Genomic DNA, 27325 nt, shown 5'->3' on the forward strand with positions numbered 1-27325 from the left:
TCCCTCTCCCTTCCTCTCTGTAAAAAAATCAATAAAATATATTTATAAAAAAAATGGAAAGATATCCTATGTGCATGAATAGGAAGATTTAACATTGCTAAGGCATCAATAATATCCAAAACAATCTACAGATTCAACACAGTCCCAACAAAATTATAACAGCCTTTTCCCCCAGAAATAGAACAGCCAATCCTCAAATTTAAAAGGCATTGCAAGGAGCCCCAAATAGCCAGCACCATCTTGAAAAAAAAAAAAATACTGGAGGACTCAAATTTCTTAACTTTGAAAGTTAATTCTGAAATTCTTTGAGACATCATGATAATAAAGAGAAAAGAGAATCTAGTTGAGGAATAAGCTCCTGACTCCTTGTTCTGAATTAACAGTGTAACTCAACCTTTCAAGTGATTATAAATGGACCAAGAAGTTCTAGCAACGGGAGCAAACTCAAATGCCTACAGTGGCCGGAAACATAAGCAGATGCAGCAAGGCAGCTGGGGGCGGTGGTAAATCGGAGGCCACACGCCCAGTCTGAAGGAGCAGCTGCCCCTCTGCCCTCGCGAACTGTCTCCCTGTTGGAATGTGGGCATGGTATTGGATTTTCCATTCTGTAAGTGAAACCGAATTGAGATTTTTATGTTGTATGTTGGCATCTAATTTTTAAAAAACTATTTTTAAAACTGCAACCAAAGAAAACATCTGCAGTTCAAGGCACGTGTAGTCAGCTGACTACTAGCTCGTGATATCTTTCATAGCTTAAAGGCTGGATCCAGAACACAAAAGAAGGAAAATAGTTACTATTAGTCAGATCCTCGCCAATGTGTAAAGTTAGCATACAGATAATGATCTAACCTTTCTAATCCTTGTTTGGAAGCACCAGTGGGGATTAAATATTTCAATTAGGTATTCTTTAAGATCGCTCTTAATGGCCCAGTTTTTAGTGGGGCACTTTGACCATGAAGTTCAAACACGCAAGTGCCTTGCACATAGTAGGTGGCAAATAACTGGTAGCTATTATTATTTTAAATCAAGGCTCCTATACAATTTGAAAAGTTAGTATAAAGCAGATTTTCAAAACCAACCCTACCCTCTAAAAAAAGAGATGATAATATAATGCATTCAATAATTTATCCTCTGTATAGTAGTTGGAAAATGGTGAGCCTTCATATTGAATGACAAAATAAATCATTTATATATCTTAGATGCTAGGAATATAGGTATTGGCATAACAAACAAGGTTCTTGCCCTCCTAACATTTACAGTTTAATAAGGGAAATAAACATTAAGTAAGAGTCATCCAAAAATATTTAGTTAGAAAATATAATAAATGATATGACTAAATATTACAGTATGATGTGAAAAGAATAATGAGAAGATCTAATTCAGAAGAGAAAGGAGTCACAGATAAGGCTCCTTTAAGGAGCTGACCTTTAAATTAAGACCTAAAGGGATAAAGAGAGGTTAGCAACCTAAGGATATTATGTATGCAGCATGAGGAGGGCTGGGTAGAAGAGGAGATGGTGACAAAAGCATTCCAGGAATGCTTGTGTGACAGGCCCAAATAATCTACATAGAAAAAATGGGAAATTAAATAGAGGGAGAGAGTAAAGTTATTGGAGGTAGTGAGGCGAAAACTTCGAGGGGACATTAAACGTCAATGTTCTTCTTGGAGAAAAGATTCTGAAGAAGGAAGTAAAAATTAAAAAAAAGAAAATCAGGAACTGAGGAGAAATAAGTGAAATGGGAGATAGGAAAGAGAATTTGAGGTTGAAGAAATTGTTTATTGGCCACATCCGGTTTCTGAGGAAACTGAGGGAAGCGAAGTGCTGGTGGGAGCAGGTGAAGATGACTGGCCAGAGGAAACCATAGATGTGAAGAGATTACATGGAAGGATTTTCATTTGTTTATTTTAAAAATTACAAAACTAACAAATGGTCTTTAATATTTCAAACCAGGCAGCCACCCATTCCTGAAGTAAACGCTGTTAATCCTCACAGAATGGTTTTTAGTGGTGAGGATGAGGATTAGTGACAAGTAAAGTCAAGTGGAAATTTGACTTTAGAGAAATCAGACCAAAAGCTTTAAGTCAGCCTAACTTTCTGCATTTTTCCCTGAGATCACTTCACCCACTATAACATTAGATATTTTAGGAAAAAGTAACATTTATTTTTATCATATGCAATTTCCTGATTCCTAGAATGTGAGCTCCTTTGAAAAAGACAGGAACATTTTTTTCAAATCTCAGATTATTAGACACAACTCCATGAGAGCAAGAATTTGTCTCTTCACCTCACTGCTTCATCACTAGCAACTGATACATAAATTTTGTTGAATGAATGAATATACCAATACTATGAAGACAAAACCACAGTGAATTCAGAGTAAAACAAAAAGTGAAAGAAAAAAAAAAGGAAAGGAAAAGAGAAAGGGAGGGATGAAAGTGGCAATACTTCAGATTCTGTCACTCTTTCTTGACTCTTCTCTCCCACACCTCACATCCAGTCAGTCAGCAAGTCCTGTTAAACCAGCTCCTTAAATAGCTCTGCATCTCCATGCCACTTATTGTTCTACTGTAACTGGCTCCTAACTGGTTTTTGTCCTCAGTCTTACTACTTACTTTCCATACTTTGCCAGTGTCATATGTGAGAATACTGCACAAATTCATAAGATTCTAATTTCCTTCTTACGTGTTAAGCACTAGCCAAAATGAATCTGTAAGTGTTTCCCAAAGGAACCGTGTTGTTTTATGTCATAATACTTTCAAAAATCTTGTTTTTTCTTTTTAGAATGTATTTTTTATTTGCTTAATAGCTTTTACTACTTCAAAATCCAAATGCCTTCGCTCCTTTATAGCCTTCCCCAGCTTCTGCAGGAAAAACTACTTCCTCCCTTGTACTGTCACTGAATCCTACACATGGCTCTAATAATCACTTACACTCTATGGAAACTATTTCTAGACTAATCTGTTTCTTCTTCTGGAATGTGAGCTCCTTGAGGGCAAGTATTGCCATTCACTCATTCATATTTCAAGCATCTCGTACACTATCTGATGAAGAACACATTTAAAAAGTAATACTGAAGGACTTGTATGCATGCATATAAGCACAACCAACAGATGCAAGACACTGGGGGCGAGGGGGAGGGGGGGAGACGAGGGCAAGTGCCAGGGGGTAGGGGAGGCCGGGGGGAGGTCAGTGTGGGGGAAAAAAGAGACATATGTACTACTATTTGTAATACTTTAAACAATATAATTATTTTTTTAAAAAAGGAATATTCTCTTTTAGTCAGCTTTCTGGCTTCTTACGCACTGGCTTTTTTCACTTATTAGGCGTGGGACCTAGAACAAGTTACTGAACTTCTAAATCTCAGTTTCATTTTCTATACAACAACTATATTAAAATATCTACCTATCACATAGGATTGCTGTGAAGAAAAATGAGATAATCTATATAGGGAGCACTTAATAAATGTTAATTGCTATTATTACCATTATTTCACTTCTGATATTGTCTTTTTTATGTTTAGAAATTCAATTTGTACCTTTTTAATATCTTTCACTTATCACCTAATCAGATTCATGTTTTCCTTTACATATTTGATCATATTTATATGATTTAAAATAACTGTTCAAAGGTTCTTGTTAGCTAATTCTATCATCTGTCATTTCTGGGTCTGTGTTTCTATTGATTGATTTTTTTCTCCTGGTTATGGGCCATATTTCCTGCCCCTTTTAAGGTCTGGTAATTTTTAATTGTATGCCAGACTTTGTGAATTTTATGTTGAGTGCTGGATTTTACCGAATTCCTTTAAGGAGTATTAATTTTGTTTAGGTATATAGTTAAGTGATATGCCTATAAGTTGGATCTTTTTGTTTGTAAGCTGCTGAGGATTCTATCCAATGCCAATGTTCTATGTATTTTGAGGTTTTTCAACTCTGGCTGGCAGAAGTGTGAACTATCCCTTGTCCTGTGTACACTTCAGGAACTGTTTTCTGGTGGTTCTTTTTCCAACCCACACATGTGCAGAATTTATAGCCAAAGACTCAAATATCTGCTTGAAACTCTCTAGAACTTACTGAGTTACCTACTCCCTCCTCTCTGGTACTCTGTCCTGAAAATTCTGGCCACCTTGGTTTCTCTAAACCCCAATCTCTGTCTCCTTAACTCAACTCCTCAGCATGATGATCTTCCTGGCTCTCTGATGATCTTCCTTACTGTACCGTCACTTGGCAACTGCCTCTCAGGGACCACAGTCGTTTCATACATTGGACATTGTCTGATTTCTAGTTGTTTATGGCAGGAGGACAACTCCCTTAGTAGGTACTTCTTCATGAGCCGAAGAGGAGGTACCTATCATCATTTTATTAAATGAAATATATGTATTCATTGGTAAAAACACAAAGTTCAAAATAAAATTCTAATAAACTATGAAAATAAATATGGACAAAAACTTTTGAACCAATATTCCTAAACAGAAGTGGAAATTTACTTCAAGGGAATTTCAATATTTGCCAGACTTGAAAAATTTAGATTAATCTTTCTACATTGAAAGAAATACCAAAGCACGAGGTTGAATCTTAAAATTGTTTGAATAGACTTTTTTTTTTAATCTTCACCTGAGGATATTTTTTTCCCATTGATTTTTTAAAAAAAGAGTGGAAGGGAGGGGGAGAGACAGAGAGAGAGAGAAACATCAATGTGAGAGAGACACATTAATTGGTTGCCTCCCACACACACCCCAACCAGGGGCTGGGATAGAGCCTGAAACAGAGGTACGTGCCCTTGATCGGAATTGAACCTCAACCCTTCTGTCCTCGGGTTGACACTCTAACCATTGAGCAATCCAGCTAGGGCTAAATAGACATTTTTGCTTCCAAGAGTCTAAAGTTGCCTAATAGCAAGAGATTTGCTATAGTCTTCATGAGGTTATCTGAAATTCAGACATAGGAAAATTAGCATTATTCACTACTCAGATATGCAGAAATGACATTGCATCCTTGTACTTGCTAAAAACTTGGATAAACTATTTCAGAAGGGATCAGGTCCTTATTTTTTTACAAAGTGACTTCAGTTTTAGATATATTTTGCTGGAACTCTGCTCTTCTATGCTACCTCCCAGAAGAGTTATTTCCTCTTGATAATGCTATAATATGTACATGATGTTCTAAGGAAGTTGTCTGCAGGAGAATAATATAGTAGAGGCTCCACTGAATAGGAGTCTGGTACTTGGCATTCTACTTGAAAAAATGGGGCTTAATACTTACTTTTGAAACCCTGCCTCTGAATGTTTTTGCTCATTTTGGATTAAAATTGGGGACTGATACATTCTGGAACTGAAAAATATTCTCAAGTTTCCTGGAAGAAACTGAGAATATATTAAAGCTATTTAACCAAAGATTTTAGTATCACCTAGACACAAATGTTGCATTTGCTCTTTAAGAAATCAGAAAGTGTCTGATTAAGAAGCATAGCAAGAAATATCCAGCATAAAATCTAGGTCATGTTTATGGCACAGGAGAAACAGGGAGAACTTGGAGGTGCTCCCTCTCAACAGCTGGATGAATCAATGGCAGCTGCTATAAGAAAGATAAAGAAACCCACATCTGCTTAGAGTCCACATGCTATATGAATCCCTTGTGATAGTAAATAAATTCTTGAAGAGGCCCCACTTCTAAAGCAGGAAGAGAATTGAGGACATTTAAAAACTGTTTTCCATAGTTACCTCCATGTACTATTTCATAGAAACCAGCTGTCTATATGCACCATTGTTCAATATAGAGAGTATTCAATACATATTTGCTAACTGATTAAGGGACTGGGAAGGATTGGGAAAGACAGGCTCTGTTGAAACAGTACAAACTCCACCTATCCATTCACAGCTCCCAGTTTTGTTTATTTTGAGACCAACTGCTTAATTTTTCTGAGGTAGTTCACTTAAAATTGGGTCACACTGATTTTTGCCTACTAGTACATATATTCTGTAAAGGAGATGATGCTATTCTCAGCACACTAAGATTGTTTGCACAAGAATGTAAATGAGATAGATTGTCTCTAGAGAGTGCATGTCACAGAAGCCGTATGTGATTGGAGTAGCAGAAATAGTAGAAATAGCACATTAGCAAATTAGTAAACATGAGTTCTGTTTCTAACTTTGCTACCAATCCACTGTGCAATTATACAAGTTACATAATTTCATTGTTTATAAAATGGGCACAATAATACCTATCTTCCTTATTTCTTAGGATAGTAGAAATGGTCTAATAAGACACTAAGTAGAAGGAGTTTTAGAAAAAAAAAATTCCGTAGCTAAATATAAAGTAGCAGTAGCATCCATTAGAGCAGGATGGGGGATCTTATATACTCAATGGAAGCAGGGAGTGTTCACTCTAACCACAGTGCCAGGCACATGGTAAGTCTACCAGAAATAATTCATTGAATGAATGAGGAAATAGCTTAGGCCTTCCTCTACTTTAAGTTACAATCATTAAAGAAACTATGTTAAAAGTATTCAATAGTAATTTGAAATAACACACAATATGAAGGTGGGATACAAACAGGCCCTTAACCAGTTAACTGCCACAATATTTTGAATTTAATTTAAAAAGGCCCGCTGCTTGCGTCTATAGATGCTTATAGTGTACAAATGGTTAAAAACAGATGTGAACCAAGGTTTTGATGTAGAGATTCTAAATCAGAAAATTTTGGAGCAATTTAATGTTTCAATGTTCTGAATGTGAGAATCTAATTCCATTTTTAAAAAGAAGCTGTCAGTGTCAGTGGGTACCTTTTGCCTTTCATCTCACCAAGATCTTTAAAATCTCGAAGGCATTTTCAATCAGTGTTTTCCTTAATATTTTCTTTAGAATATAATCAGAATATGCCAAACCAACAGTATGCAAATACAAAAATGATTTGCATTTTCCCATGTACATAGCTCTTCTCTCAAGGATTTGTAAGGTGAAATGAAAAATTGACTTTAGTCAACTTTATTCTATTTCCCAAAATCTATATTTCTAGAACCTGACCTATATTTCCTGTTGCTTACTGAAGTTTTTTAACTGTGTTTCAAAGAAATATAAACTTTAAAAAAACTTACATCACATTAGACAAAATGTGAAAGCAACCCACATATCCATCAATGGATGAATAAACAAATAATATGTATACACATACAATGGAGTATTACTTAACCCTAAAAAGGAAGGAAATTCTGACACTTGCCACTACATGCATGAACTCTGAGGATGTTATGTTAAATGAAATAAGTCATTCACAAGAGGATAAATATAGTATGATTCCATTAGTATGCGATACCTCGTGTAGTCCAATTCAGAGAGATAGAAAGTAGAACAGTAGCTGCCAGGGGTTGCGGGAAAGGGAAAATGGAGAGTTAGTGCTTAATGGGTAGAGAGGTTCAGTTTGGGAAGATGAAAAAGTTGTGGAGATGGATGGTTGGGATGGTGTCAGAACTATATGAGTGCACTTAATGCTTCAGAACTATACACTTACCCGGAAATTTGTAACTGTTTTCCCACTACAAGTCTGCCAACTATGCTCCTGGCTTCTAGTCTCACCCCCTAAGCCATTTCCATGCTGTCTCTAGAATGCTCTTTCTAGAACTCATATCACCACATCACTCTTCCATAATCCTTCAAATAGAGCCTATATGAAATACAACTTTTTTTTTTAATATATTTTATTGATTTTTTACAGAGAGGAAGGGAGAGAGATAGAGAGTTAGAAACATCGATGAGAGAGAAACATCGATCAGCTGCCTCCTGCACATCTCCCACTGGGGATATGCCCGCAACCCAGGTACATGCCCTTGACCGGAATCGAACCTGGGACCTTTCAGTCTGCAGGCCGACGCTCTATCCACTGAGCCAAACCGGTTTCGGCCAACTTTTTTTTTATGGCAAAAAATGTCTTTCAGTACCGTCTTTCTTTTATTCCATTTATGCGCCTACACCACAGCACATGCTCTGCCTACTAGTAGAATGCCTTTCTCTCTTTTATCCATGTGTACAACTTCTACTCACTCTTCCTTCCCAACTGAGATCAAACAGCCATTTCTGAGGAGAACCTTCTCTAATCCACTCTCTCCATCCTCTGACAATAGTATCCCCATCCCCCCCCCCACCCAGGAGTTTATTTGCAGTCACATCTTTCCTTGAATTTACCGCATGGCATTGTTTTGATGTTAATCCCGAGGATATTTTTCCACTGGTTTTTAGAGAAAGTGGAAGGGAGGGGGAGAGACACTGAAAGAACCATCAAATGTGAGAGACACACACTGGTTGGTTGCCTCCCACACACACCCGACCAGGGCCTCGATTGAGCCTGAAACCGTGGTACATGCCCTTGACTGGAATCGAACCCAGGACCTTTCAGTCCTTGGGCTGACGTTCTATGCACTGAGCCAAACTGGTTAGGGCGACTGCATGGTATTTTAATATTTGTCAAAAGCAAAGGCTCTGGAGCCAGATGGACTGGGTATGAATCCAGCCCCAGCATTTATTGTTTAACCTTGCCAAGTTACTTAACCCCTCTGATCCTCAGTTTTATTAGTCATAAAATGGAGTTTACAGTATCTACCACAGAGAGATGTTATAAAGAGTAAGTGAATTACTGCACGTAAAGTGCACAGAGCTTCACTTGGCTCTTAATACACTCATCAGTGATGGTGGTAGTAACGGAGGTGTATTTCTGACACAAGAGGAATAGCTCCTCAAAAGTAAGGTGGGCCTATAACCTTGAATAGCATGAGACCAAACAGTATTTTTTTTTTAAATATATTTTTATTGATTTTAGAAGAAGGGAGAGGAAGAGATAGAAACATCAATGATGAGAGAGAATCATTGACTGGCTGCCTCCCGTATGCCCCCTACTGGCGATTAAGCCTGCAACCTGGGCATATGCCCCTGATCCAAGTCAAACCCGGGACCCTTTAGTCAGCAGGCCGACGCTTTATCCACTGAGGCAAACTGGCTAGTACCCAAACAGTATTTATAGGAACAAAAAAGAGATAAAAGTTTGGTAGGAAGAAAAGGGAAGAAAGAATTTGGGAAGACTTACCGCCATTTTTGCCCACAGTTCGGAAGCATCTCCAGAAGGCCCGTAGGAATGATGCCCTGTTGTGAGGGGTGGCTTGGACGAAGCTGAATTCCCGAAAGAGAATGTGAGTTCCCTGACATACACTGTTAAAGCTGCAAAGAGAAGAATCAAGAAATCATCGTTAGATGGACAGTTATGGAAGGTTGAAATCAGAATGAAAAAGCAAGACCAGACAGAAGCACTGCCAAAAAGGGAAAAAGGATTTTTTTCTCCAACAAGACTCTGAACTATAAATTAGACCAAGTCCTTCTAGAAGGAAGTCGCTTCACATAACCATATCCCTCTGAAAACTGTTTCAGTCCAGTTCCTCTGAGTACTTCCCCCCTTCCCACATACACACCCTGAGGAAATTTTAGGAGTCACTGGAGCATCTCACATAGAAGGAAATCTTTCAGTCTTTAATTGGCTGACATTGGCACTCATACTTTTTGGAGAATACGCCTCTCCCTACCTTTTTTGGAATTATGTTTCCTTAAAGATATTCTTTCTGTACTCTCTGACCTCTATCAGCTGCCATATATGAACAACATAGCTTATGGGACATAACCAGCTTGTCTGTTCCAGTTTAGGGGTGGTGTTACATACTTCTCTGACAATAACCTCAGAGGAAAATCCATGTGCCAAAGGATATAAAAGGTTCCAAACAGAACACTAAAAGCAAATAAGAAGAACAAGGGTAGAAAGTGGCCCCTAAATTAAAGTATGAAGCAAAACCCCAGAGCCCAAGTGAGTCATTGTTTAAGCTGGGCTGGGGAAGGGGAAAAAATATACTCCATTGCCTTTGGGTTCTTTTGCCAAAGAAGTAAAGGCTGTAGAGCCTGGCGTAATCTAAAAATTGAAATTCCACCAAAGAATAGGCAATTATCCAGTAATCAACACTACCTAAGGCAGACTTCGGCTTCCAGAAAACTCCTAAATTCCCTGACAAGTAAATCATGAGTGGGAAATGTGTTCATGTTACAGAGAAGCAGGCATTACAATGAAGATGGCAAGTAACAGAGGGACAATGGTAATTCCAAATGCCACTTTTCATTTGTTGACTAACGAGAGAAAAAAATTCTGAACCTCTGAATTGAACAGGAAAAAATTTCAGGAGCCATCTGTTCCATTTTTCTTTTCCCTGACCAAGTTCAGAGGGGAGTGTCTAACCTGTCTGTAACGTATAGTATGTTAAAGGATAAAATTAACCTCTTCCTGTGACTATTAACAGTGCTATATAAAAAGGCTAATTACACGCTCTTCTTCCCTCTTAGAAAAGTAGCATAGAAATCTGATTCTAAGACACTATGAGAAAGTATGAGGAAAATACCTGGCAAAGAATTAGGTTAGATGAGAGATGTTTAAAAAGCAATGAAAGTGTTAAACTAAGCATACAGTTTGTGGCAGTGCTATTTATTGTCTTGAGCAAAGGAAAATGAAAAAGAAAGCAAATGAACTGTTATAGATAAATGGAGTAGGCCACACTTCTAGCAAATGAAGTCTAAAATGAGAACATTCTAGACTAAATTTATGAAGCTATCCAGCAAAGACTTAGTCCCAAAGTGTGCTTCATATCCCACAAGGGTAAAATGCTGGTCTCTAGATCATGATCTTGGTTGTAAAGGAACTAGTTATAGTGAAGTTATATCCTTAATGTAACTTTCAAGAATATATTTTAAAAAAACACTAAAGAGTAATATATGAATTAAAGAATCTGGCTGAGCCTCATTATACAGATAAGTACAAATTTATAAAAAATTATAACATAGGAATTTTATAAAACAACTTGATAGGGCAAGGGCTTATAATATTGAATATGAAAAGATTTACAGTTTTATTTACACTACTGCCTTTAGGTAATCCATACTGATAAAATTCACATTTAACTAAAAATAAAAATAATTAGAAACATCTGATTATGGTGGCAACTGGTCAGTATGGGGATCATAATCACTTTACTTAAAGAATAGATGATCAATATGATCAGTGAAAATTCTTTTAGATAAGATGGCTCTAAGGAAAGAGCAGAAAATGCAATATTGCTCAAAACTTTTCTGGCTCTCTTCAATTTGAAGTATCTTTTTTCTGTCTCCATCTGCTAAAACTCTAATCTTTCCAGACCATCTGCCATATTTTACATAAAGTCTTTTCATGATTCCATCCCCATGCTCAATTCCCAGCATATCTCACTTTTAACTCTCTAATAGAACTCACAATTTGCTGCCTTGTTTTAAAGTTATTAGACTTATTTCTCCTACTAGATTATAAGTTCTATGGAGTAAGCAATTAGGTTGTATTTAATAAGTATCTTCTGGGGAAATATTTTGAGGCTGTGGAAATCTACAGTCAACTTTCAAACTTTCATTTACTAGTTTCACTAGCTATTGATTCAGTATCTAATAATTCTTGCTAGAAGCAATAACAATTTTGCTGGGTTTGCCAAATAGCTATTTCCCCCTAGTTACGTCATTTCATCTACATTTATAATTTGACTTTCTATGGTAAAGAAGAGCTTACCTTTCTCATCCATTCATTATTTATTTACATTAGTCTGGATTCATGGATTCTTACTTTATTCAATAGGCTATAATCCTTTATTATCATTATTTATTTTGTTGCTCAAATTGTCCCAGATTTGGCTGTGGGAGCTCCTTCAAGCTGACTTCCGTCCTTTTGACTTATCTACACAATTCTTTGGGTACTTGCTTTCTTTTTGATAGAATAAGATGTTCCAGGCCCATCTTGTTCTTTCTCTAAACCATCTTGGAACCAGTCATTTATCCAAGAAGCCCAGGTTGCTTTTAGTAAAAAACAGTGTTTAAAAACCAAGATCTAGGTAGGTGCTGGGTGTGCTTTTTGCTCCAAATGTGTCATTGCTTCTAGGCTCTCTCAGAAGACAGTTAAGAAACAGATGAAGGTCTATATACACACGTTCTACACAAATGTGCACATGTGCACAAACACACACATACTTATTTTCATTTCTATATGTCTAGCTATTTACATATATTAAAACCCATGAGTCCACACTGATTCAATTCCAATATATTGCTACAAGGTACCCTCTATTCTTTCCCTTTTATATATGAAACTTCCTCTTCTCACAGAGAAATCCAGCTCCCATTATCCATAATATATATTTACTTATTTGCTCAATCCTAAAATGTACAGCAATTGCTAATCCATGCCTCTGTGTAAAAGCAACCTCCTAATTCTAGTTCAACACTTATTTAGAGTTCTTTTTGTTTTTAGCCCAAGGGAGGGCAAATAGTCCAAATACTGTGTTCAAAAGGTACTTAGTCTCACCCTGGCCGGTGTGCTCAGTGGTTTGTGTTGGCCTGCTCACTGAGAGGTCGCAGGTTTGATTCCTGGCTGGCTCTGAAGGAGACGCATGCAGGAGGCAACCAATCTATATGTCTCTTATATTGATGTTTTCCTCTCTCTCTGCTCCTTCCTCCCTCCCTTCCACTCTCTAAAAAGCAATGGAAAAAATATCCTTGGATGAGGATTAAACAAACAAACAAAAACATTACTTAATCTTCCCCAATTCCCTTCAGTATGTTTAATTTATTCATTTGAAATATAGTTTGCTTCATTTGTTTGTCTGTATTCCATTTTAGGGCCCCTCATCCTTGATAATTATATACATAGCTATCTTGCCTATGTGAAATATTAACATAGTTCCAAAAGTAAGTGTCACCTTCCCTCCACACTTTTACTTGTTCACCCCATTTACAATAATGCCCTGTAAGTAATGAATCTCACTGGTTTCTGATTCATTCTTCCCGTGTGTATCTTTTTCTCACATGAGCAGAGGCATGTACATATTTTTATTTCTTCTTCTTTCTTTTTTTTTTTTTTAAATTAAATCTTTATTGTTCAGATTATTACATTGGTTCCTCTTTTTCCCCCCCATAACTCCCCTCCTCCCAGTTCCCGCCCCACCATCCGCCCTCACTCCCCACCCACTGTCCTCATCCATAGGTGCACGATTTTTGTCCAGTCTCTTCCCGCATCTCCCACACCCCTTTCCCCCCCAAGAATAGTCAGTCCATTCCCTTTCTATGTCCCTGATTCTATTATAATCACCAGTTCATTCTGTTCATCAGATTATTTATTCACTTGATTCTTAGATTCACTTGTTGATAGATGCATATTTGTTGTTCATAATTTGTATCTTTACCTTTTTCTTCCTCTTCCTCTTCTTAAAGGATACCTTTCAGCATTTCATATAATCCTGGTTTGGTGGTGATGAGCTCCTTTAGCTTTTCCTTATCTGTGAAGCTCTTTATCTGACCTTCAATTCTGAATGATAGCTTTGCTGGATAAAGTATCTTGGTTGTAGTTTCTTGGTATTCATCACTTTGAATATTTCTTGCCACTCCCTTCTGGCCTGCAAAGTTTCTGTTGAGAAATCAGCTGACAGTCGTATGGGCATTCCCTTGTAGGTAACTGAGTTTCTTTCTCTTGCTGCTCTTAACAGTCTCTCTTTGTCTTTTGCTCTTGGCATTTCAATTATGATGTGTCTTGGTGTGGTCCTCTTTGGATTCCTTTTGTTTGGGGTTCTCCGCGCTTCTTGGACCTGTAAGTCCATTTCTTTCACCAGGTGGGGGAAGTTTTCTGTCATTATTTCTTCAAATAGGTTTTCAATATCTTGGTCTCTCTCATCTTCTGGCACCCCTATAATTCTGATGTTGGTATGCTTGAAGCTGTCCCAGAGGCTCCTTACACTATCCTTGCATTTTTCGATTCTTTTTTCATTCTGCCCCTCCGGTTGGGTGTTTTTTGCTTCCTCGCCTTTCAAATCATTGACTTGATTCTTGCGCTCCTCTGGTCTGCTGTCGGGAGTCTGTATAATATTCGTTATTTCAGTCCGTGTATGCTTAATTTCTAGTTGGTTCCCCAATATAACATCGAGGGTCTCATTAGTTTTCTTGTAGATCTCATTAAGTTTATCGGCGGCTTCTAAACAGTTCTTGAGAGACCTTAAAAGTGTGGTTCTGAACTCTATATCTTCCATTGACAATTTTGTCCTGTTTCTTTGTCTCCGCATTTTGTTATGCTTTCTTGGTGCACCCCCTAGTGGTCTTTGTGCGCAGTCTTGTAGTTAAGCCTTGATTGTTGTAGCTAATACCAGGGAGGGTTTGACCTCCAGGCCAAGTGGCTGTGAGCTCTTCTTCTTTCTTATACAAAAGGTAGCATAATAAAGATATCCTTTGTCCAATTCATTAGGATCTATTTCTTTTTAACCTGTCATGGGTAAGAAGTTCAGGAAATTTCTGGATCCAGAGATATCAAAATTAAATTTTCTTTGCAAAAAACATATATATATTAAAAGGTATGAATTAATTTATTAAAATGAAATGGTCAGAGTATAAATGTCTCCTAAATTGATTTTAGCAATAAAATCAAATAATTAATAAAATTCCATAGTTCTCCCACTTTATTAGCTTAGTATTTAATTAACTCTAGAGTAACATGTTAAGAAAATGCAGCAGGAGCCGTGTTAAAAAATTTAGTTAACATTTGTACACATGTTAAGCTAGTGTGAACTCTTCTTTAAAATATATTTTTATTGATTTCAGAGAAGAAGAGAAAGGGAGAGATAGAAACATTAATGATGAGAAAAAAATCATTGATTGGCTGCCTCCTGCACTGGGGATCGAGCCCACAACCCAGGCATGTGCCCTGACCAGGAATTGAACTGTAACCTCCTGGTTCATAGGTCAAGGCTCAACCACTGAGCCACGCCAGCCAGGTGCTAGTGTGACTCTTGATACAATTTCATTTTCTCATTGGGTTGTCTTCTGCTGTTTTTTATTTTTATAGATTTCTTTTCTTTTTATATTTTTAATTGACTTGAGAGAGAGGGGAAGGGAAAGAGGAGGGAAGAAAGAAACATCGATTTGTTGTTCCACTTAGTTATGCAATCAGTGATGGAGTCTTACATGTTCCCTGACCAAGGATTGAACCCAAAACCTTGGCGTATTGGGATGGCACTCTAACCAACTGAGCTACCTGGCCAGGGCTTGTTTTCTGCTATTTGAGATGAGTTTTATTTGCAAGGAATCCTAAAAAAAATCTACAGAGAAGCAAAAAATGAAGACAAATAATATCCAATTATGTAGCACAGCTGGCCATACCAAAGGTGATACAAATAGAGAATATGGATCAGCCTTTGAAAAATAAGATCAAAGATCCAGAACATCTTAGGAAGAATCATGATTTAAAGTAAGCTTCTGTTGCTTCTATAAACAGAAGGGAAAAAGATATTCTGTGTAGGGAAAAAGAAAACTTCTGTGGCATATTTCCCTCGAACACAATGGCAAAATTAGCAGATTGGAGTTTTGTTTTGCCGAAAGTCGCCAAACCCTAAAGATGTATTCTTATGGCATGATTTGGTCCCCTGAACTAACCATCCCTGGATTTGTTCTCTTTCTTTGTAAAAATCAAATGAAGTCTAAGTCCTTAAATGTTTTCTTTCCATTGCCTATCTGCCACAGAATTTGGCAATGCTAACTTGATGAAAGAAATCAGCAAAGCATGTCAGCTTGGTCTATGTTGCAGAAGGCCAAAGTAGTTTGGACAGCACACTTGGACAGAATTGCCTCACACCAATTTCTTGCTTATAGTGTTACAAAGAAGTTTCTGTACAAAGCTCAATTTCTAAGAACTTCTGACTATTGGACTGTTGTTATCTATAGTTCAAACATACAACACATCTATTAAAGGGAAAAGTGAATAATATAGTCCTACATCTAAGGAGAAATTTGACAAAGTGTGGCTTTAACATATGGTACGTTTCAAATAAGGTTCTGCCATAGATATGCATCAGGTGAACCAATTGTAGGCTCTCTATTGGCCAGGAAGAACTAAGTGTAAAAGTATAGAAAATAGAAACCGACCACATTGCAGATGAGTACTCAGATCCTCATCTTCTCATTCCCAGTATTGGCTAAATTAGAAGTAGAATGTCCGAGACCTTTGGCTTCTAAAAAAAGGCCCAAATTTAGGAAGAAATCCAAAGGGATTAATCAATCCCCAGTCACTTTCTAGGACAGATGAACCAATTTGTGAGACCTGAGTTGCCATTGTGGTGAACAGGATTCATAATTTCTATTCAGCAAAACAACTATCAGAGACTTATCGGTTCACTCTAAAGCCTTAAGCACTGGCGTTTCATACCAAGATTTTTTTTTTCTGCCTGATTGAGTGATCCTTAGTAGCAGAGCTAGTTTTCAGACCATGACATCAGTAAGATCATATTTGACTTCGTTTTGAAGAGAAAAACTCATGAGACAGGCCCTGAAAGCTGTGGAAAGCTTCTGCAATGGTCAGCATAAGCAATGCTGAGTTTTCTCTCCTTGGTTACTTCACCAAATGCTCTTCTGTCACGAAATCCCAGGAAGAATCTTCTTAAAGCTCTTGTCCCACCCTAGGCTGACGCTAAGGGGGAAGAGATGGTTTCCAGATAGGGTGATCTACAAGCAAATTCTCACCAAGAAGGCTAACCAAAGGACTTAGTTCTCACAGACTGTTTCCTGAAAGTAAACTGTCCCCACTGCATCTTTGTTTATAATTCAGTTGGCTCCCTGCCAGAGTTAAAAAATGTTTCAAAATCCCTTTTCATACCTTCACATTTCAAAACTTATTGCTGACGGCCTGGCATGCTATGGTAAAGTCCCAATTGCATGTCATTTCCTTACCCACCGAGTGTCAGTGCAGAAGCAAGATGATTCATTGACATGCTTTCCCTTGCAGTTTTAAGTGTTAAGGAACCTCTCCTTATAAGGTTGTTTACTCATGCCAACAGAAACAGGCAAACAAATACCTCAGGATGTGAAATCAATGCACAGAGCACTGGGAGAAGGTTAGTAATCCATACTCTTTATAGCATGTTAGAAATCTATATATATAAAAGCTTAAGTGACCATTACAACGGAATGACCAGAACAACTGGAACGACTGGTCACTATGACGGGCACTGACCACGAGGGGGCAGATGCTCAATGCAGGACCTGCTCCCAACCCACAGGCCCCAATCACCGATGGGCCTGCTGGCCAACCTCCTGGTCCCTCCCCGCAGCCAGCAGGCCCCCAGGCTGGGACGGGGAACTGGGAGTGGATGGCGGCAGACCCAGCCCCTTTCCCAGGGGGACCGAGGGCCAGCTCCCTTCTTGGGGCCAGAGACCAACTTCCCAGGTCCGTCCCCCATTTCCTCCCCCCCCCCAACCCCCCCCTACCCCCCCCCCCCCCCCCGCATGCCCTGATCAGCTCGCTGCCCACCCACTGTGGTGGCGGTTGGCCTCTCCCCCCGGCCAGCCAACCTCCCAGTCCCTCCCCCCGGCCAGCAGGTCCCAATCGCATGATCGGGCTGGGCCCCAGGCTGGGATGGGGAACTAGGGATGCGTGGCAGCAGACGTGGGTGGTGAGGGAAGGAGAGGAGAAGGCAGGTAGGTGGGGAACCGCACGGTGGTGGTGCACAGGCGGTGATGGTGCACAGGCGGCGAGGGAAGGAAGAGGCAGGGAGGTGGGGAGATGAGGAACCTAATCACCCCTGATTGCCGGCCAGGCCTAGGGACCCCACCCACGCATGAATTTCATGCACCAGGCCTCTAGTTTAAACCATAAAAAAAGTGTAGCAATTTAGAAACACTTTTCAAACACCATGAAAACAGGAAAAATTGTGTTTACATTATAATTTTAACTACATTAAAGTAGGTCTGCATTAGGAAAATATTAAAAATGTGAAAGACAATTGTATTTATTAATTGTATTAAAGTTTTTGGCTTATAATTGATTTCTTCCTCTGTATTCCAAATATTCTGCAATGTTATGTTAAATTTTGGTAATATATTTTTAAAAAACAACATACCACAAATCTTTAGTTTGTCTCATTCCTACAAGGCCTCCTAACAGAGCTCTTGATAACAGAACTTCTAGGAGCTTGCCTAATTTCCCTTGAAATCCAGAGTAGTTGTGTTTTCATGGTCTCTTTGGGGAAACAGCCCTGGTCTTACAGGAAGTTTCCGGACAAAGAATATTCCTTTAGAATGTTGCAATATTTCTGTTATCCTGCTACATGTTACATCTCATGTTCATTCATCTGTGATCTCTAAACCTGTCATCTGTTCTTTCTTTCCCTTCAGCTCTATCTTTAGTTATCTGCAGACAGATCCTGCCATTCCTTCCCCACAACGTGATTCCTCTCAACCTCCAGGTCTCAAAAGCAAAACAGTTTTTATCTATTTTACTGCCAGATTACATATCATATTCTCATCTAATTTCTTATCAGTTTCCTCCTTTAGTTTTTTCAGCTCATTTCCTCCCAAGTTTTCCCACCCATTGCATATCTGTGCTTCATACAGCATCAGACAAAATTTTTAGGTAAATTCTATTCTATTTTCTGCCTATAGCTATAACTTTTAAGTACTTTTATGTCATCCTTTTTCTCACTAGAATCTCCAAAATGTTCCCAATAGTATCACCTGCAGGTTTCATTTAAAACACAACACTATTTTATGGGTCCCTGAAATGTAACAAATTCCTTCCTCTATACCACCCCATTCAAGAGCTGGAGGTATTATACAGTATTTATCAACCGTCTCGGTTCAAAGTCCAGCAAATAATTCTCAAACCACTATCCTTTGTTCTTATTCAAGATGCTACGAATTAGGTTAAAAAAATTCTTCATATAAATGCTTTAGTCATAGGCCAAGTCTTGTTGTTGTTGTTTTTTTAAAATATATTTTTATTGATTTTACAGAAAGAGGAACAAGAGGGAGAGGGAGAGAGAGAAACATCGATGTGAAAGAGAAACATCAATTGGTTGCCTCCTGCACGCACCCCCAGTGGCATCTGGGATCAAACCTGCAACCTGGGCATCAAACCGGCAACCTTTCGGTGCACGGGATGATGCTCAACAAACTGAACTACACAGGCCAGGGCTTCTTGCATTCAATCATAATTTAAAATGATCAGAAAATTGAAGGGTGGATGGAATGCAGGACTTGTACTTTTGGAGCCACATACATCAAACTTGTGGCTGCCAATTTCATGCTCTATCTTCATGGTTTATCATGTCTTATGTTACTACCATTATTTCCAGAGTCACCTCCTTTTTGTTATTTTTTGTTTTATCTCCATAGCTGCTCTCACTTTTTAGAAAATAAGTGCAGTCTCTTTCAGTACTCAAGTATACTTACTGTTTAGAGCTACTGGTAAATTATATGTATTTTTTAAAGTACTCATTTTCCTGGCTTTTGTTGAAAGCTATTTTGTGTTATTTCACTTTCCACATTCAAGTTCATTCTTCCCAACTTTTTGCATTGTTTAGGAACTCCTAAAATAAGAGAGCTCTAGGACTACATGATTAAAGAAGTCTTAATAACTCAGTAGTCTACGATGGGAAAAAAAATCCTAATACCTTTATTAAAATCTCTTTCTTATTAACTCACCAGATTTCAATGTCACTTCTATTTGTTTTCTTATTTCCAACAAAGAATTTTATTTCTAAAGATGTAAGAGGGAAAAAAACTCTAGCTAGTAGGCAGAATTGTACACCAAACTCTGGTAAACAGATGAGACTCTAATTTTTTATTTGGTTAATGACCTCAGAGAAAGAGGTGCCATAATGTTTCTGAAGATCCTGGTATAGCTGCTCCAGGAAGTCTTAAAGGAAAAAATAAAAGTTTAATAAGGGCTTCTCTATTCCCTAAACACCTGTTTGTCAGGTGAAGTTGTGAATTCACTCACACAAAACTTTTTCTGTAGCATAAATCTTCTTAATATTGATTTATTTCAGAACATCAGCACTCTCTAATTCTCTACTTGGTGCCATTTAACCAACTACCAATCTCCTAAAAACCCAAGGACATTTCTCAATAATCTTTTGTGACTGACTACACATCAGAAAGCAGCTATAGATGACAGAAAAGGAAAATCTGTACTGAAAATTTACTTTTTCTGTCAAACTTTCAAAGATTTCCTTTCAGTAAGAAATGTTTTTTAAAAGGGGAGGAATGGGAGTACAACCAATAACTTGGAAATAAACTTATACCTTAGACAGTAAGATATTGTAGAATTACCATATGATCCAGCAATTCTACTTCTGGTTTATAATTAAAAGAAATGAAAGTAGAGATTTAGGTATCTGTATACCCATGGTCATGGCACTATTATTCACAACAGCAAAAAGATGGAAGTAACCCAAGTTTCTATCAATGGCTGAACAGATAAACAAAGTGTGATATAGCATACAATGAAATGTTATTGAGCCTGATAAAGGAAGGAAATTGTAATACATGCTACATGGATAGACCTTGAACACATTAGGCTAAATGAAATAAGTCAGTCACAAAAAGACATACCTTATATGAGGTACCTAGAGTAGTTAAATTCATAGAGAGAGAAAGTAGAATGGTAGTTTATCAGGGATTGGGGAGAGGAGGGAACAGGAGTTAGAGTTTAATGGGTATAGGGTTTCATTTTGGGAAGATGAAAAAGTTCCAAAGATGAATGGTCATGATGGCTGAAGAAAAATGTGAATGTACTTAATGTTGCAGAACTGCACACTTAGAAATGGTTAAAATTTTGTTATGTATATTTTAACACAATAAAAATGAAAGAAAGTAAGTTATTGGTATCAAATACCCAGTATGTACATTTATAGAATTGCCTGATGGAATGAGAAATTGGAAGTTATAACCAAAACATTTTTCAGAGTAGTTCTGAAGCAGGAATGACTACAGTGTTGCTACTGAAAGTGTGGATCAAGGATAGCAGCTTTGGTATCACTTAGAAGCCTGTTAAAATCAGGTTCTCAGGCCCCGTGCCAGACGTACTAAATCTGATTCTGCATTTCAACAAGATCCCTAGATGATTCACATGCATATTAAAGTTTGAGAAGCACTGGTCTGGGGCAAATCTAATCTCTTCCTAGCTGTGTGACTTTAGGCCAGGTACTTAACCACTTTGTGCCTCAATTATTTTCTACCCATAAAACTAGGGGCCCAGTGCACGAATTCGTGCACCTTGAAAGGAACCGTGGTCCACAAGACTGTGGTGGGCACTGGGGTGGGTCTCGGCCCATCCTCTGTGCCCCCACCTGGCCCCTCCTACCACAGCCCCCTCGCCCCCCCATCTCCCATCTGCCAGCAGCCCTGCTCCCACCACCACTGCTCCCACGCGCTGACGGCGCTGGCCCTGCTCGCACCCACTGACAGTGCGGAGCGATTGGAGCCGGCACCAGCAGCAGGTGTGAACAGGGGTGGCACCGTCAATGGATGTGAGTGGCAGCTGCTGCCCTGATCACCCCTCAGGAGCAGGGGGAGGTGGAGCAATCCTCAGGGGCGATCAGGGCCAGCAGCCACCACTCGCACCCACTGACGGTGCTAAGTGATCAGGGCTGGCACTGGGCACTAGCAGTGGGTGCACGTGGAGGCTCTGGTGCCATCAGCGGGTGTGAGCGGGACTGGTGCTGGTAGCAGGTGTGAGTGCCAGGCAGGACCATAGCACACGGGAGCAAAGAATTTTCAGTAACCACCAGAGGCTCACCCCGATGACAGCGACCGGCGCCCTGCCTTGGTCTGGTGCCCCCGTTCACCTGCTCCACCATCCTGCCGCGGCCAACATCTGCCATGTTCCATGCGCCCCCTGGTGGTCAGCGCACATCATAGTGACCGGTTGTTTGGTTGTTCTGCCTTTTGGTCTATTTGCATATTAGGGTGTGTGTGTGTGTGTGTATAGTGGTAATAAGAATACTTACTACATGCTGAAACCGGTTTGGCTCAGTGGATGGAGCGTCGGCCTGCGGACTGAGGGGTCCCAGGTTCGATTCCGGTCAAGGGCATGTACCTGGGTTGCAGGCATATCCCCAGTGGGAGATGTGCAGGAGGCAGCTGATCGATGTTTCTCTCTCATCGATGTTTCTAACTCTCTATCTCTCTCCCTTCCTCTCTGTAAAAAATCAATAAAATATATTTTTTTAAAAAAAAGAATACTTACTACATAAGGTTGTCAAAGATTAAATGTGATAATAATGCATGTTGTATAATGCTGGCACATTCTGGGACTATTAGCTATTATTATTACTTTGCTATGCAGAAGTTCTGTGAAAGTTGATTTTGGGAACTTTTCTAAAAATAGTAGACTTAGGAAGTCAATATTTTCCAAAGGATAAGAATAGTGCCTGGTTTTAAGAGATAATTGTAAAAAAAGAATATATGGGAAATAATAGTTTTAGCAAAGGAAAAAAAATGGAAATACTTTCTTCAGAAAACCCAATAGAGTAGAGGTCAAATTCATTCACACTGGAACAATTTTTTTTCTTGGTAAAGTAGGGGAGACCGGACTAATATTATTTACAAAGTATAAATGGAATGGAAGCAGTTTTTAATGAAACAATGTTATATTTTAAAGATATTCTTGTGGTCAAATGATATGTTTTTCACATGTCTGAAATCCTCATGTAGGATATAACTTTTCAGCTGAAATATCACAAGTATATTTGACTTATGTGATAAAGGACCAAATATTTGTCTCAGGGAGCAAGGGAAAGAGGGGGAAATATTGACAAGGGAGGAGACAAAAGAGACAGCTACACTGGCCCCATGAACTGCTAGCACCTGGGCCACAGCTCTCAGGAGATGTTGTTGAGTTCCTAACCTAATTTCTCTGGCAGGAGATCTTTCCTTGTCCCAGAAAAGACTTTTGGAGACAGAGAGGATTAACAAAATAATATTGTTAAGAAGTGAGGTTGCTGGGCTTGCACTTTACTATCCGGAATCCCTTTATCTTTCTTGAGAGCCCCCCAGATCTCTTTTATTCTAGGTCAGTAATTTAACACTCTCAGCTCTCAATTCAAAGCCTGTAATGACCTTGCTGTGCTGAATTATTAGCCCAGGATGTAGAAAGAGAGAGAGAGGGAGGGGAAAAAACCCACTAAAAACAACAGAGGCCTTTTGATCAGAGCACCAAACTGCAGTTCGCTGTAACTCAAGCTGCCCATTCTTATATGGCAGGAATTAAGGACTCCCCCTGCCAGGCAGGACCCTATTAAAAGACAATAGCTGTTTGAAAAGAGTAAGCAAGTTGATATGGATATAATAGGCCACATATGGGAGCCCCTTTCTACTCTGAAATAAAGCTCCTTCTTAAGAGTTGTGAGCTGAGAAACCCAGTATTCAGTAAGGCAGGAGGAGGAGGTATAATAGAAGAGAGTGGGTAGCCATGCAGAAATGCTTGAAGGTGCTTCAGGAGAAAGAGAGGAGGGCTTTGGGGAGCCTGCAGAGATGAGCATCAATCACTGAGGATAGAGGCTTTCTGAATGGCCAGGTGTGAGCTTTTTAGGGCCAATGATGACAAAGATTTGGCTGGAACCAGTACAAGGTTAGTTTCTCGAATGGGTTAACAACAACAACAAAACAAGCAACAAAGTAGTAAGCTCTTGCCAGGAATGATGTAGTTGGCAAAAAAGTAATCCTTTCTGCCTTGTTTTAAACAATCTAACATGTGAGCATCCTAAACTCCAGATGAATACCATCTAGTGCTGCTAAATGTTCTTATTGTTTTTTAAAAGCCCTGCAAAACAGAGACAGTGGACCCCAAAGAATTAACCTCTTGCCTACAACCTACACCCTTCTTCAGATACAGAGAGGTAACCACAGGATACAGAACTTCTTACTCTATTAGCTAAGCCTTGTTTACTAGTTAACTCATATTTACTTATCTATCACTGAACACCCTACCCATTAGCGGATGATGCCTTTGGGGAATCTTAAATCCACAGCTGAATTGCCCAACCACTGTTTTAGCTATCTGTAAGATCTTGTTAGTATGTTACAAAACAAGGAGTGATTTAAGAATGATTCAACATTTTTAAACACATTAATCTATTTGTTTATAACTAAATTCTAAATCCCCAAATTCCTTAGAAAAACATATCCAAAAGATATTTTTCTTTACTCCACCACCATTTGCTAATTGCCAAATGAGAGTTCTCCAGTTCCCATCCACTGCAATTAACAGGGTTAGTTTGATGGAATTCACAGCTAAAGAAAAATATAATAGATTTCTAACATTTGCTTGTTCTACTAAGTGCTCAACAGGATGCAAGGTAAATCAAAGTGTCTTGCTGATTAAAGAGAAGACCTGGATTCCCAAGAAAAAAAAGTTTCATCACCATGGGGCTTAAGACTCCAAAATAAATATATTATTTTTATAACAAGTTATTCGAGATAATTGTTTCCATAAAATATTACAATTCTAAGCTACTCTCCAGTATGTAGACTCTGTTTCATTTCACATGGTGTCATCATGTAGGAAGGGAGGGATGAGAAATAAAGAGTAATGGAGAGCACCAAACACCAAGCTCATTCCCCAATTCATGCCCTAGCATATGGTGACCATATTTTCAGAAGTTCAAACTGGGACATATAGTCCACAAAGGTTTTATTTGGTTTGTTCTGCTACTTCCAGGCTTGAGAAACAAACTAAAGATTACACATATAAAATGATTGGGTATGCATAAATGCCATATTAATTGATAAATATTAAATGCCATATTATTTGACAAATCTTTAGAGATTTACTGCTTATGTAATATAAAAAATTCATTAAACAAAACACTATGTGTAGTATGACACCATTTGTATAAAACTACATATCTAGCCCATCTAGTGTGGCTCAGTGGTTGAGCATCAACCCATGAACCAAGAGATCGAGGTTCACTTCCTGGTCAGGGCACATGCCCAGTAGGGGGCGGACAGGAGGCAGCCGACCAATGATTCTCTCTCATCATTGATATTTCTATCTCTCTCTCCCTCTCCCTTCCTCTCTCTGGGGTGGGGGTGGTGGAAACATATCTAGGGGTGTATATATGAACAGACAACATGTTTGAAAGAACAGAGAAAATGGAGGAAGGGAAAAAAATTGAAGAAAATTTCTCAGAACTGAAAGACGAGTTTCCAGATTGAAAGGATCTGTTAAAGCCTAGCACCATGAATGTAGATGCACATCAAGACACATTATTGTAAAAAATTAGCCTATACCTTTTATTGGGGTTGTGGCAAGGTCACTTTTTAGAAGAGCATATAGAATAGAAAATATTGGTGCAGCTATCTTTGGAAAATATAATCTGTCACAGTTGCCCTCTGGCCACAACAATTTACATTCCTTCCACATGTAAAATACACTCTGACACCCTAGAGCAGCGGTCCTCAACCTTCTGGCCCTTTAAATACAGTTCCTCCAACCATAAAATTATTTTCGTGCTACTTCATAACTGTAATGTTGCTACTGTTACGAATCGTAATGTAAATATCTGATATGCAGGATGGTCTTAGGCGACCCCTGTGAAAGGGTCGTTCGACTGCCAAAGGGGTCGCGACCCACAGAACCGCTGCCCTAGATCCCCAAAGCCTAATTTCATTTCAGCATCAACCCAAGGTCCGAGATCTTGTCATATAAATCAAGTTCAGGTACAGATGAAGTTTGAGGAATGCTATTTAAAAAAACACACACAAAAAAACAACTCTTACAGAACTATTTTACCCTTTAAACTGTATGCATGTATAACTTTGATTTTTTTTTTTTATTCAGAATAAGAATAATCAGCTTAGAGGGCCACCTGCTCTGTGACACCTTCCCTGACCCCTCAAACTTAATTAAGATATCCTTCCTCTGGACATTCTTATTCTTAGCACTTGAACCTCTCGTTAGCTCAAATCACAATTTAATTATTGGCTAATTTAACTGTGAGTACCCTCAAGGTAGGTACCATGCCTTATTAATCATTGTTTCCTCAGCACCTGTCATAAACCCAGGCATATAAGGGGTATATAAGAAATATTTTCTGAATTGAATGATCCCAGTCAATGGCACCAACATCCTACCAATAGTAACATAGGGTAGACAATTTCTATGACCAAACTATTTTTCTAAACAAACTACCTTTCTAACCCTTCACATATCTTCCTGGACTCTATTACCTCACTGTTATAGACTAAATATTTGTGTCCCCCTTAAAATTCATATGTTGAAACCTAATCCCCAATGTGAGAGTATCTGGAGATGGAGCCTTTGGGAGGTAATTAGGTCATGAAAGTGGAGCCTCCTGAATGGATTAGTGCCCTTATAAATATAGGCCCAGGGGGAGGTCCCTTGCCTCTTCTGACATGAGAAAATACAGTAAAAAACAGCTATCTATAAACCAGTAAGAGGGTCTCAATGGAATCTGCCATAGCCTTGATCTTGAACTTCCAGTCTCCGTAACAGTGAGAAATAAATTTCTGTTCTTTATAAGTCACCTAGTTTACTATAGTTTGTTACAGCAGCTTGAACAGACTAAAGGACTGACCACAGACCTTCTGTCATTCTCTAAATATACCAAGCCTCTGTACCCTTGCTCATGCTGTTCCCCGGCTAGAGATGCTCTCCCTGCTCAGTTCCCATTCTCTATTATTCATCTTCCAAGGAACACCTGAAGTGCTACCTCTTTTGTGAAGCTTTCCTCAAAATGAATCTCTCCTTCCACTTATCCCAAAACATGTTGCCTGAAATTCTATTTGGCACTAATTTAATAGCATCTTAATAACTATGGTTACATCTGATTTTCTCCCTGAGTTCATAAGTTCCTCAATTGGCTTATTCATCTTATATCCTTCACTAGCACCGTGTCTAGCATATAGTAGGTGCACATTATAGTATATTTCCCATGAGAATGAAAGTGAATTCCTTGACCATGTCTGGCCCAGGGATTGGCATATAGTAAGTACTTAATAGTTACCGGATTTTAAAAATTAAAAGACCAGGCAGTAAATTTTATTTCTCAGACTTTACAAGATACTTTTACTTTGCCTTTCTTATCTCAACATAATTGAGCCTTTCACAAAATGGCCCTATCCTAATTATATATTTCCTGTTTGTTGCTTTTCAACATGTACTTGTCTTCCACAAGTCAAATTAGACTTCTTTATGGCCCCTTTGCAGTGATGATACTTTCTACTTCTGCTAATATAATTATATTCCACTAGAATGAAAGTTCCCAAATTATTTCTCTTGCAATAAAAATAGATTAGGTAATTTAGACTAACCCTCATGGCTGAGAAAAACTGGATGAATTATTAAAAACGTATGTTTGAAGCCACCAAGGCAAATGAAGAATGACAAGGCCAAGTCATAAGAGAAGGAAAAAACACAAATAAGTGAGCCCAGCATTTGGAGCCACTTTTCCCCAT

General features: G+C 38.7%; 1 protein-coding gene across 3 annotated transcripts in view; it reads right to left on the minus strand.

The window, feature by feature from the left end:
• Window positions 1-27325, minus strand: part of CUNH11orf49 (chromosome unknown C11orf49 homolog) — a 149539-nt gene that overhangs the window by 75212 nt on the left and 47002 nt on the right. For all 3 annotated transcript variants that reach the window (XM_036326005.1, XM_036326006.1, XM_036326004.1), the window contains one exon: window positions 9072-9202. In XM_036326005.1, the coding sequence (XP_036181898.1) occupies window positions 9072-9202 (131 nt within the window). The remainder of the gene's footprint in view (window positions 1-9071; window positions 9203-27325) is intronic.

This window comes from Myotis myotis, unplaced genomic scaffold (assembly GCF_014108235.1).
Source record: "Myotis myotis isolate mMyoMyo1 unplaced genomic scaffold, mMyoMyo1.p scaffold_m19_p_10, whole genome shotgun sequence".
NCBI classification, from domain to species: Eukaryota; Metazoa; Chordata; class Mammalia; order Chiroptera; family Vespertilionidae; genus Myotis; species Myotis myotis.